Source organism: Prionailurus viverrinus, chromosome B3 (genome assembly GCF_022837055.1).
Source record: "Prionailurus viverrinus isolate Anna chromosome B3, UM_Priviv_1.0, whole genome shotgun sequence".
Lineage (NCBI taxonomy): Eukaryota > Metazoa > Chordata > Mammalia > Carnivora > Felidae > Prionailurus > Prionailurus viverrinus.
The window spans coordinates 139,707,229-139,718,163 of record NC_062566.1 but is presented as its reverse complement, the minus strand read 5'-3'; the positions used below and the strand labels follow the sequence as shown (position 1 = coordinate 139,718,163).

General features: G+C 58.7%; 1 protein-coding gene across 2 annotated transcripts in view; it reads right to left on the bottom strand.

The window, feature by feature from the left end:
* Positions 1-430: 430 nt before the first annotated feature.
* Positions 431-10,935, bottom strand: part of DYNC1H1 (dynein cytoplasmic 1 heavy chain 1) — a 77,849-nt gene continuing 67,344 nt past the window's right edge. Inside the window, exons 57-78 of one of the 2 annotated variants that reach the window (XM_047864560.1) lie at positions 10,766-10,919; positions 9,953-10,099; positions 9,708-9,858; positions 8,944-9,197; positions 8,725-8,859; positions 8,541-8,635; positions 8,195-8,369; positions 7,957-8,032; positions 7,230-7,390; positions 6,921-7,032; positions 6,758-6,818; positions 6,547-6,670; positions 6,312-6,425; positions 5,249-5,419; positions 4,850-5,067; positions 4,652-4,755; positions 2,835-3,046; positions 2,305-2,458; positions 1,559-1,701; positions 1,274-1,442; positions 1,003-1,130; positions 431-782 (exon numbers count right to left, since the gene is read on the bottom strand). In XM_047864560.1, the coding sequence (XP_047720516.1) occupies positions 654-782; positions 1,003-1,130; positions 1,274-1,442; positions 1,559-1,701; positions 2,305-2,458; positions 2,835-3,046; positions 4,652-4,755; positions 4,850-5,067; positions 5,249-5,419; positions 6,312-6,425; positions 6,547-6,670; positions 6,758-6,818; positions 6,921-7,032; positions 7,230-7,390; positions 7,957-8,032; positions 8,195-8,369; positions 8,541-8,635; positions 8,725-8,859; positions 8,944-9,197; positions 9,708-9,858; positions 9,953-10,099; positions 10,766-10,919 (3,187 nt within the window). In that variant the 3' untranslated portion in view covers positions 431-653. Of the gene's footprint in view, positions 856-887; positions 1,131-1,273; positions 1,443-1,558; positions 1,702-2,304; positions 2,459-2,834; positions 3,047-4,651; positions 4,756-4,849; positions 5,068-5,248; positions 5,420-6,311; positions 6,426-6,546; positions 6,671-6,757; positions 6,819-6,920; positions 7,033-7,229; positions 7,391-7,956; positions 8,033-8,194; positions 8,370-8,540; positions 8,636-8,724; positions 8,860-8,943; positions 9,198-9,707; positions 9,859-9,952; positions 10,100-10,765; positions 10,920-10,935 lie in introns of both variants that reach the window. The other variant, XM_047864558.1, reaches the window with a different exon arrangement.

Sequence of the window (10,935 nt, the reverse complement as noted above, 5' to 3'; positions counted from 1 at the left end):
TGGTTGAGCCCTGCTCATGGGGGGGACCAGCAGCAAGAATAGACTTTTGTCATGGGGGGGCGGGGGGGGGGGCCTGTGCTCAGGCTCAGCTGGTCGCTGATCAACCCTAGGAGCTGCCATAAGGCACTCAACCCAGTTTCACAAGGAGCCCACACGCATCACGTCCGGTGTGAACAGTGAGCAGTTCGTGGGAACCAGCTGCTTCCCTGGGGTGTGGGGGGGTAGACACGGGATGGGTGGAGGCTGCCTGGGGGCGTCAGGACCCTCACGTGACACAGAAACCACCCGAGGGGTTGTGAGCAGGCCCAAGCCTGCAGGGTGCTAAGTCAGGACGGCCAGAACTGCTCTAGGCACGGGGAGTTGTCCTGGTGTCTGCAACGGGCCCCCACTTTCCACGCCGGGAGGAGAGGGGGACAGAAGAGGCGAGAGCTGGATCGTGCTTAGTGTTTTATTCCCGAGCAAACCAGGCTACGGAGCCTCCCAGGCACACAGCCGAGTCCTTCCTCTTCCCACCGTCCCGTCCCTCAGCCTCCAGTCCGCTTCCTCCAACCTCGAACCAACGACTTTCCTGTGACAAGTCCACTCCTTCCGAACGGTTTAATGACGAAGAAACGTTAAATAGTTACTACAGAAAAGGGACCGGGAGTCGGGTTTCACTCCGTGCAGAGGACGGCGACGCCACGCTCGTAGAAGCTACGTGGATCCTCCTTGGTGGCGATCTCAAAATCGACCGTGAAGATGAGGTCCGCACGGGTGAAGTTCAGGTAGACGGGCAGGGTCACCTGGGGGAGAGGGCAGGGCCTTACTGCCGGCTTCGGGAGAGGCAGGACACCGCGGGCATGGTGGACAGTGGCCCTGGTGATGGGGCGGCTTGCCTCCGCGTGGCCCTGGGGTCCTAGTGACGAGCTGGCCCCGGGGGAAGGGGGGCGATGGCTGCACCTGATCACTCGCGGCTGTGCGCACGGCCCCTGCCAACCCCAGGGACAGGAAGGGGCCACTTACTACGTTAGCCTTTCTCTCTGCGTTGGTCTGCTTGAGCCAGCGCAGCTGCGTCAGAGGGAGGACCGTGGAGATGGCGTGGGACAGCGACAGCTTGTTGTTATTGCACGTGGCCCCCTGGAGCTTCAACCCTGCGGGGAGAAGTCAGGCCCTGTCACCCGTGGGAAAGGCTGCCCGAATCTGTCACACCGCGCCCGGCCCTGGCGTGCTGCCTCCCGCGACCTCAGACACGGACTGGGAGCCACACCGGCACCCAACCTGGACCCCGACTCACCCGTGACCCCAAAGCTGCAGGCATCGAGGGTGGCACTCTGGGACGTGGTGACGTTGACTTCCAGGCAGAGCTCCTCCAAGGACCAGCTGTTGGCCTGGGCCACGTACTGCCTGGTGGCGGTGATGTAGGCCTCGGGCACGAACAGGCCGCCCAGGCACACGTGGATGTTCTGCGGGAAGGAGGGGCCCCCGTGAGCGGCGAGCACCAGCCACAGGGGATCTGTGCCTGTCCCCGAGCGGCCCCGGGGCTGCCCCTCCCCCGCACCACTTAGGAGCCGCTCCCCACCTTCAGCTCCTTCGCGCCGCCAGACGCAGCCGCCAGAGAGATGTTCTGTAGCTGTTTGATCCTCTCGCTGAAGTCGGCCACCCACTGAATGACGGTCATGCCCGCGGGCACCGTGTAGTGGGACCAGCTCCGAGGCAAGATCCCTGCGAGCGAGGTGACCCAGGCTCGGTTCTCACATCCCCGGCACAGGTGCTCGGACCTGCCAGAGCTCGCCTGTTTCCCCAGCTGCGCCTGCGCGCGAGCACTCCGCCCGCCCCCTCCCCACACCACGTCTCCTGTCCTGGCTGGGCCCGCACCACCTCTGCCCTGCTCAGTTCAGTGTGGCTGACGGGGTGTACATGGAGGACCCCAGTGGCCCCAAGGGACACCGCAGCTGCTAACCCCCATCACGGAAGGGGCTGGGCGTCACCGGCAGGTCAGGCTCTTGAGACATCTGGGTGCTCGCTCCCTGTATCCTTCACGTCCCCCACTTTTCCTCTGTGGTGGCCACCCTCCTAAAGGCGGTAAAGATCTGAGGGAACGTTCAGGGCCCAGCAAGTAGGAAAAACAAATTCTTGGGCCCTTCGAAGCCTGACCCCCAGCTGCCCTCACAGGGAGGTCTGTGCAGATGGCAACGTGTGCGAGGCCGGGCGGGACCTGCCGACGCCGGAGGGCAGCAGCCACCTGGCCCCGGTGCGCCCTGCTCGGCGCCCCGTGAGGCGGACGTGGGGGGCCGGGCCCCAGGGCACGCCCGGGAGGGCCAGTACCTTTGACCAGCTCGTTTATGAGCGTGCGCAGGTAGTTGGTCTGCTTCTTCTTCCCTTCACACACTTGGACGACGTCCGCAAGGTCCTGGCGAACGTCCTGAAGTAGTTTAGCCCCCATCTTCACTTCTCTCTCAAAGAACCTGAACAAAGGGTCCTAAAATTGTTCAAAGACACGGGAAGGCCAGGGTGAAGGGGAGAGTCAGGGAGAGGCCCCCTCTCCCGTGGGAGGCAGGCCCGTCCACACCAGGTCCCCCGCGGGGAGCCCGGGAGCTCACGGCTTCGCCTGAGCTCGCCCTGGGCCCGGGCCTCGGGCGAAGCTGGTCGGAAGCCTGCCACGGGCTGGGCCCTGGAACCACTGGCCTAGCGTACCCGGACGGACTACCTCGTAGAGCGCTTCTGGCCAGCTTCACAGGGTCGCCCCCTCTCACCCGAACCTGGGCCCGGGGGCCCGCTGGGACTACACTGAGCTCCGTCCGTCCAGCCCTCCGGGGCCACAGCCGCCAAGGGGCAGCCCCGCCCACTGCCGGCACCTTGATGTTCTCCACCGTCCGCTTGAGGTGGCTCAGCGTCTGGGGGATGAGGTGCAGCCAGTTGGACGCGGTGGTGTGCAGGGTCCTCATCCAGGCGGGCCGGCCGTCGGACGTGGAGTCCGTCCTGGCCTTCTTCTCCGTCTCGGCGTAGGCCAGGTCATCCTCGTCCTCCAGCATCTGCATCTTCAGCATCTTGCTGATCATGTCCACGCCTGGGCCGTAAACCCACCGGTGACGGAGGGAGGGGGACGGGCGGGAGATCAGAGGAAGAAGGATTTGAATGCAGAGGCCACAGAACACGCCTACCCATGAGGTACGAGCGAGGACGCGTTTCTGAAGCTCAGAAAGCGGCCGGGCCAAAAGATGAGGTGGCAGATGCAGTGGAAAACTACCGCCACATCCGGTCACGGCTGCTGGGGCTGAACCAGCAGCCTGAGCGCCAAAGACGAGAGCGAGGCTGCTCGAAGACTCGGAGTTCACCGTGAGGCTGGCAGAGCCCCGACCGCGGCTGCAGAGGGGTGGGCTCTGGGGCATGCCAGGCGCCAGCCAGAAAGGCTACTGCGCTAACTCCGTGTGCCCTGGGCCGTCTGCCCCCCTGCTCCACCTCGAACACCGGCCCCCGTCCCGTTAAAGCCTGGCCTCACCCTCGCCCTCACAGGGTCCCGGAGTGCTCGAAGTCCAGTTCCTGAGTGGCATTGAAGGCCGGACCAGAGGGGACAGGCTGGCACGGGCTCCCATGTGGGGTGGGCAGCAGCCAAGCCTTCAGTGCTATCTGAAGGTGGGACTGGGTGTGACCAGCAGAAGGCTGGAGTGACGGCGGGAGCTTGTTAGTACAGGGACAGGGAGGGCATTCCGGCCAGCCAGGGTGAGCGACAAATCCTACAAACCAGTCCCCTGGGTGTTAATACCCTACGTGATCTCATCTCCGTACAGGCTGTCGTACCACAGAGCACTCGGGCCCAACCCTGGACCTGCCAGGACCTGCCCTGCACCGAGGCCTCGAACTCGCACAGCAGGCCAGCGTCTCGTCTCGGTGGCTTACAGGACCTCTGCCGCCTCGTGGGGGTGGGGTAGCCTGGCATGCCTTCAAAGTTGTCCTCAGAGAGCAAGCCTGGTAAGTAGGGGTTCTTGTGCAGAGTGGGGAGATGGCCCGAAGGGAACTGTCTGATCCTGTCCCCTCAGCTAGCTGTGTGAGTTTGGGGAAATCACAAGTTCTTTCTGGGCCCGGTTCCCATAAAGAGAAGTCTGGGTTAGATCAGCCGTTCATAAGCTTGCAGACACAGCAGCTGCCCGGAGGGCTTGTTGGAGCAGGGGGCTGGGCCCCTACTTCCCACTGCGGAGGTCTGAGGCAGGTCCTGAGAATCTGCATTTCTAAGAAATTCCAGTGAGGTTAATGCTGCTGAGAACCATACTTTGAAAACCTCTGCATTAGCTAGTTCTTGAATACTCTTGGGAACAAAAGGAGAAAGAAAAATCTTCTGAGAAGTATCCTGATAAAAACTAACAGTTTTAAAACTTCACATAATACCAGGTGTCTTTTGACTCTTTTAGGCAAAACAGAAGAAATCATGTCTGAATGTAAGCTGATGCCCTAGATGTAACTTCCAGACCTCATTGACCGAAACACCAAGTTTTGTCCAGACCGAGCCTAGACTGCAGGGGAGGCACCAGCTGGGACCCACTCCAGTTCCCGTGCCTCCCCAGGGACAGAGCCAGGAGGGGCCAGGATCGGAAGGGCCAGCGGAGGGAGGGGGCAGGCCAAGGCCTGAGGCCTGACCTGGTCGGCACAGGGAAGGGGCTGCCCGTGGGGTACCCACCCTGGGTAGTGAGCAGGACTCTCTCCGCGTTGTTGGGCAGGCCCAGCCAGGAGGGCGTCTGCGTGTCGGGGAGCAGCTCCACCCACTGCACAAACTCCTCTCGCCTAGAAAAGCAGCACGTTGGGAAATGCCACCCCGGGTGACGCCGGGGACTGCCGGGCACGGCTGGGGTCTGGGTCACAGGAGGTAGGCCCGTACCTGATGCCGTCGGGCATTTGAATGTCTTTGTGCCCGTCGACCTTGCAGGCCAGCTTAAATTCACTATCGAAACTCTTCGTCGTGAACAGACGCTCCAGGAAAGTGTTAAGCAGACGCTGATCGAACTCGTTGTCCACCCGCCCGCCGTAGATGGACTGGGCCATCAAGGTCTTCAGTGCGGACCACGGGATCTTGTCTGGCGAGATGTTCTGCCTGCCCTGTGTGAGGAAAGCTGGGTTTGTGGGGGCAGGTCGGAGGGGAACCGGCACACCGGGTCCCTCTGTTGGTGGGGCGAGTCCTTCCTCACACCCACATCGAACACGACCCCCACCGTCGGCCACCACAGCCGTGCGCGCTCCCGAGCGTCCCCTCCCATCTGACACGGCAGCCCGCACTTGCCTTTGCCGTGTCATCCAGCCACGTGTCTACCGTGTCGCAGGCCGACCGCAGGTCAGACTCCCCAAATTCATACTTCTTTGACCACCCCAGGGGTGCGTATCGTAAGCGTTCTTGGATGATGGCATGGAACCAGGCCAGCAGGAAGTATAAGCGAGCACGCTCATTGGGAGACTGGGTGAGGAAGGTTATCAAAGACGGAACCCTTAGAAAGCAACATCCTTTCCAAGAAAACAGTGCAGCTTCTCTAACAAAGTTTTAAGAAGAGCTTTTTGGGGGAGCCCAGGGGACTCAGTCCATTGAGCATCTGACTTGGGCTCAGGTCGTGATCTCGTGGTTCGTGGGTTCGAGCCCCACGATGGACTCTGTGCTGACAGCTCAGAGCCTGGAGCCTGCTTCCGATTCTGTGTCTCCCTCTCTCTCTGCCCCTCCCCCGCTTGTGCTCTGTCTCTCTTTCAAAAATAAAAAGAGCTTTTCACCCTGAACCACACTGAACTTTAGGGCTTCTGACGCAGTACCGTTAACACTAATACCATTGCCAGAAATGAAGTGCTACTTTTCCTGTTAATTAAGATGTAATCCAATAACGCTGTAAAGATAAATTATTCAACTGTAGAAAATGATACAGAAAACAAATCTAAAATGGCCAGAAAAGGGGGATTATAGCACAAAATGAAACAGTACTTCAGAATTCCTCTCCTCTGCCCACGAGCTTGGTCTTTGGAGCCTCGGAGGGCACTGCCCAGCCTCAGGGGACCATGGTCAGGAGTGCAGGATTCTCATTTACCCCGGACCTAAATCTGGGCTCTGGTTAGAGCTGCACTGGGGGCGTCTGCTCTCCTGGGAGCCTGGCCGTCACACCCTCACAACAGGACACCGTGCAGGCATACTTTTCAATCTGTTCACAGGAAGGGAATTTTGCCTACAGTTAAGTAGTACAATTTCCAGGGTTATCAGCCATTCTGGTGTTTCTGGGAGACGTGGGGACCCACTTCCGAATTTGCTGAAGGGACCTGGTCTCCTGGGCTTGTCCGGAGAAAGTGCCCCAGGAGAAAGCGACGCTTACCTTGCAAATGCGGGAGACGGGGATGCTGCTGAATGTCCTCAGCATGTTGGCCTTCACCCCCGGGGGTGGCTCAAACACGAAGATGCGGCCTGCACGGAGCAGGTTCACGGGCACCTGAGGAAGACACTGTTCCTGTCAGTGCCCTGGTTAACTGTGTGCTTCGGCTCTACACACACACGATTGCAGGTCAGAAAGATGGCAAACCAGCACTCAGAGCAACATGCCGAGCACACACCTTGGGGTTAATCTCCATGGTGAGGAACAGCCGGAAGCAGGCGTGCGGCTGCAGGGAGTGAAGCTTCTTCTCCAGCTGCATCAACCACCCCGGGGCCAGGTGCACATTCTTCAGCATCACCCACCTGCACGAAGCGAGAGCCACAGCTACACTTCATGTTTCTGCTCTGGATTCTTGGGAACCGAGGCTTTTTCAAACAAGACAGGCCTACCTGCCGGACTTGACGGCTGTATTGATGGCTTTATCTGCTTGGTTGAAGCCTTCGGCCGAGCCTGGTGCCAGAAAGCTTAGTGTCAGCACGGCAGGCTTGGACTTCAGTGTCCACCGTGAGTTCTGAGGGGCTTCAGCCCGAAAAACCCACCAAGTGCCCTTACCGATTGCGATTGAAGTGATCTGCGTGTTCTGTTCTGCTGCAAGGTCTTCGACGTGCCCGCTGGCGTCATACCCAGGCACAGAGCACATCAGGACAGGAGTATTCGGCTTTACCTGCAGATGCAGAGGTCAGCACTAAGACCGGGAGTCTGTGGAGAGGAGAGGCCTGTGGGGCGGGCCTTGCGAAGATTCCCCCGGCCCCAAGGTGCGGGGGCTGGGAGCCGGCCAGGGTGGGAGTCTAGCAGGTGAATGGCCCGACAAGACGGCGCCAGGTGAGGCCCCCCCGAGCCTGCTGGGAGCCAGAGCCGCACCTCTGTGTCCACGATGTGAGTCAGGTCAAGAGGCTGCTCCATGATGGACATGAAGGACTCCCCGAGGTTTGTGGAAACAAACATGTGGGCCATGGCCAGCAGGCGATCAGGGCGGAAAGCCTGAATCAGGAGCAGGCGGTGGATGGCGTGCCCGATGGGTGCTGGAACGAGGCATGTGGAGGGTTGTGGGGAGGACACGGCCCAGACTGCCCCGCTGGGACTGGTCTGGCTACAAGTCCCCGCTCGGATGACAGCTCAGAATCATGCCGCCACCTCTGGTCTTCTCTGCCCCAAGGAGAACTGCCACCCTCCTGTCTTCAGCGAAGCCCCTGGACACACCTGTGCTCACGTCTACCACATGGGCCTCTCTGTGGGCACGGTGGCAGTTACCAACTTCACGTGACTCCACTGCCAGCCCTGTCCCTGCTGCCCCGTGGCCGTGGACACCCTGCCCACTGGCCCGAGGCGGGCTAGCACAGGGCCTGGGGCACTACACTCAGAACTAGCCAACCTCTCCCTTAACATCGGGCAATGGTCTTCCTACCTGTCTCTCTTGGTCTTTAAGCAAGAGTGGGAACACGAATTAGGACCTGAAGATTTTACACCGAGACACTTATTTTAGGAACTGGTGACTTTCTCGGAGGTGTCCCTTCACTCAGGCGGCAAAGCCCAATTTTACATTTGGGTCCAGAATGAAAACACCAGGGAGGCCTTGATGTGGGCTTACTTGAGGGGGCTTCTTCACTCCAGAGGTACGGGACCGTCTGCTCTGGGGAGCTGCTGTCCAACCAGATGCCAAATTGCTGTGGACACAACGGGAGAAGCGTCGCCACGGAGCACAGCCCGTTTTTGTGGGCAGAGAAGTTGGGATGAATACATCAGACGGCTGACGTGTGCGCACGACACATGCAATTCCTAACTGCCAACTTCCTGGGAAGAGGCTGGGACGCGTTCAGAACACTCACCTCGTCGGCCTGAACCTTTGCAATCAGATCTTTGAAGGCAGGGAGACAGCTCAACCTCACAACGGCCTCGGCCTGCTCCACGGTCAGGCCCTGGATCTTGGGCGTCGAGCCAGCACTCAGGACGATCTCCTTCCCTCTCAGGAAGTGCTGGAATTCGGCGTCATAGGTGGGCTCCCTGGGAAGGGGGCAACGAGTTAGCAAGGGTCTCAGATTCACTTCTGCACTCACTAAAAGAGCGGTAACAGCAAAGACTTTTTTCCTCTCTTTAAGCCCTTCAGATGCTAGCAGACAACCTACAAGATGACAGCGCCCTGCGGGGACAAGTGCAGCAGGGCGGCGGCCTTACCCGATGGTGCCCTTCAGTTTGATTCGGGCCAGCAGCATGGCGAAGGTGATGTGGTCCTGGTGCAGCATGCCTCTGGCCACCCGGTTGAACGCCACCTGGGGACAAGAGCGGGAGACGCTGCCGTCCCCGGAGAACGACCTCCCACCTTCCCTCCCTGGGGACAGCCAAGCGCCGGGCTCTCTACCTGGAAGAGGTCCTTTGTGATGATGGAGAGGCGCTGCGTGTGGTCTGTGATGCCCTTGAGGTTCGGGTTCTCGTACAAGACGTTGTGGTAAATGTCCAGGAAAAACTGGAGGGAGTACTGGTACAGGAAGTGGATCTGAAAGGAAGCAGCGGGCGACGGCCATTAGGCAGGAGGGCACAGAGCGAGCACCATCCCGCGGCGGGTGGCTCCCGCGGTCACCTGCTTCAGGGACTCCATGGTGAAGTAGATGCTGCTGCAGGCGGTGGACAGCGGCAGGTACTGCTGAGACACGGTCTCCACCTCCTGCATGACGATGTCCGTCTCCTCCACTTTCCTCGTCACCTCGGCCGCCTCTCTCTTGAGGTTCTCCAGGGTCGTTATGATGGTGTCGTCGTCCAAGATGCGTCCTTTCACCTCGTTCAGAGCTTGCAGCAGAGACTTCTCGAGCTGGCGTAAACGCAGCTGGAACTCTCCTGAAACGGTCACAACGTCCAGAGTCTGCACCGCTTGCTTCTTCCAGAAAGAGAACTCCCCTGAGTGTCTGAATAAACCTGACATGTTCTAGAACCTTAATTAAAATTTTAGCTCCAAGGGGTACCTGGGTGGCTCAGTCAGGTCACGATCTCACGGTTTGTGAGATCGAGCCCTGCGTCGATGGTGCGGAGCTGGCTTGGGATTCTCTCTCAAAATGAACTTGAAAACAGTACAAAAAAGGTTCAGCCCCCCCCGCCCCTCCCTCAGGGGTGCCTGGGTGGTTCAGTCTTAAGGTTAAGCATCTGACTCTTGATTTTGGCTCAAGTCATGATCCCACGGTTTGTGGGTTTGAGCCCCACGTCGAGCCCCACGTCAAGCCCCTAGCACCGGCTTGGGGTTCTCGCTCTCTCCCCCTCTGTCTCAAAAATCAATAAACTTACAAAGAAAGAAAGGAAGTTCAGCCCCCAGCTTGCTCCAAGACTCCCAAAGCTACAGAGCCAGAAACGTACCTTGAAGCTTAAGAAGATCGGAACGCTTTTCATCCACATCAGGCCTTTCTGCCTTAAGTACTTCATTCAAACACTGGCTCTGCAAGCTGCTGCGGGTGACCGTGAAGTTGACAAAGGTAACGCGGGAACACAGGTCTGGCGGAAACTCCACCTGCCACAAGGGTAAGAGAACAGTCCGCTTTGTCACCGGAGCTGCGACACAGAGCGCCGCCACAGATGTGAATCCCAAGTGCCCCGGTCCTTACGGTTGGATCTCGGGTGGACAGGAAGATGACAAATGATGGTGACAAGTCTATATCCTGGTCGCCGAGGGTAATCAGCACTCTCCCCCCAGTTCGCCGAACTTCGCGGTTCAGCACTGGATTCAAAACCGGATCGTAGCTTTCCACATCCTAGACGCACACACAGGAAGTTTCATGGTTGGGGTTTTACAACATGTATCTTCGCCCAAATAACTGTTTTGACGCTGACCTAACCAGACGAACACACCGCAGAAGCTACCCAACCGCTTAGACCTCCCCATCCAGTACGGCAGCCACCAGCACCTGTGACGGCCTGATTTAAATAAAAAATTCAGGGGCGCCTGGGTGGCGCAGTTGAGCGTCCGACTTTAGCCAGGTCACGATCTCGCGGTCCGTGAGTTCGAGCCCCGCGTCAGGCTCTGGGCTGATGGCTCAGAGCCTGGAGCCTGTTTCCGATTCTGTGTCTCCCTCTCTCTCTGCCCCTCCCCTGTTCATGCTCTGTCTCTCTCTGACCCAAAAATAAATAAACGTTGAAAAAAAAAAAATTAAATAAAAAATTCAGTTCCTTAAGCGTATTGGCCACACGTGTCTACCACCATCCTGGATGGCACAAAGCAGAACATTGCCATCAGTGCAGAAAGTTCTAGTGGACGGTGACGACAGATAAACACTTTCTTTTGGATTCGCTTTTTACAGAACAATTGTAAAGCTTTTTTTTTTTCTGACATTAAAGGAAGTCTTACAAAGGTAAAAAACTACCCCTGTTCACATCACGTAATCTAGTTTTGTTCCACACCAACGGCCGGATGCACACACCTGCACCAGAAGGGGGTTCCCGAACCTCAGCGCACTCTCCAAGTTCTTGCGGAAGGCATCGTCTAAGAAGCTGGTGCGCGTGATCTTGCGGTCCTTGTACTCATTCATGATGAATTCTGTGGCCTGGCCAGAGGGGTCGATGATCAGCGGGTACCTGAGGGTGAGGCCAC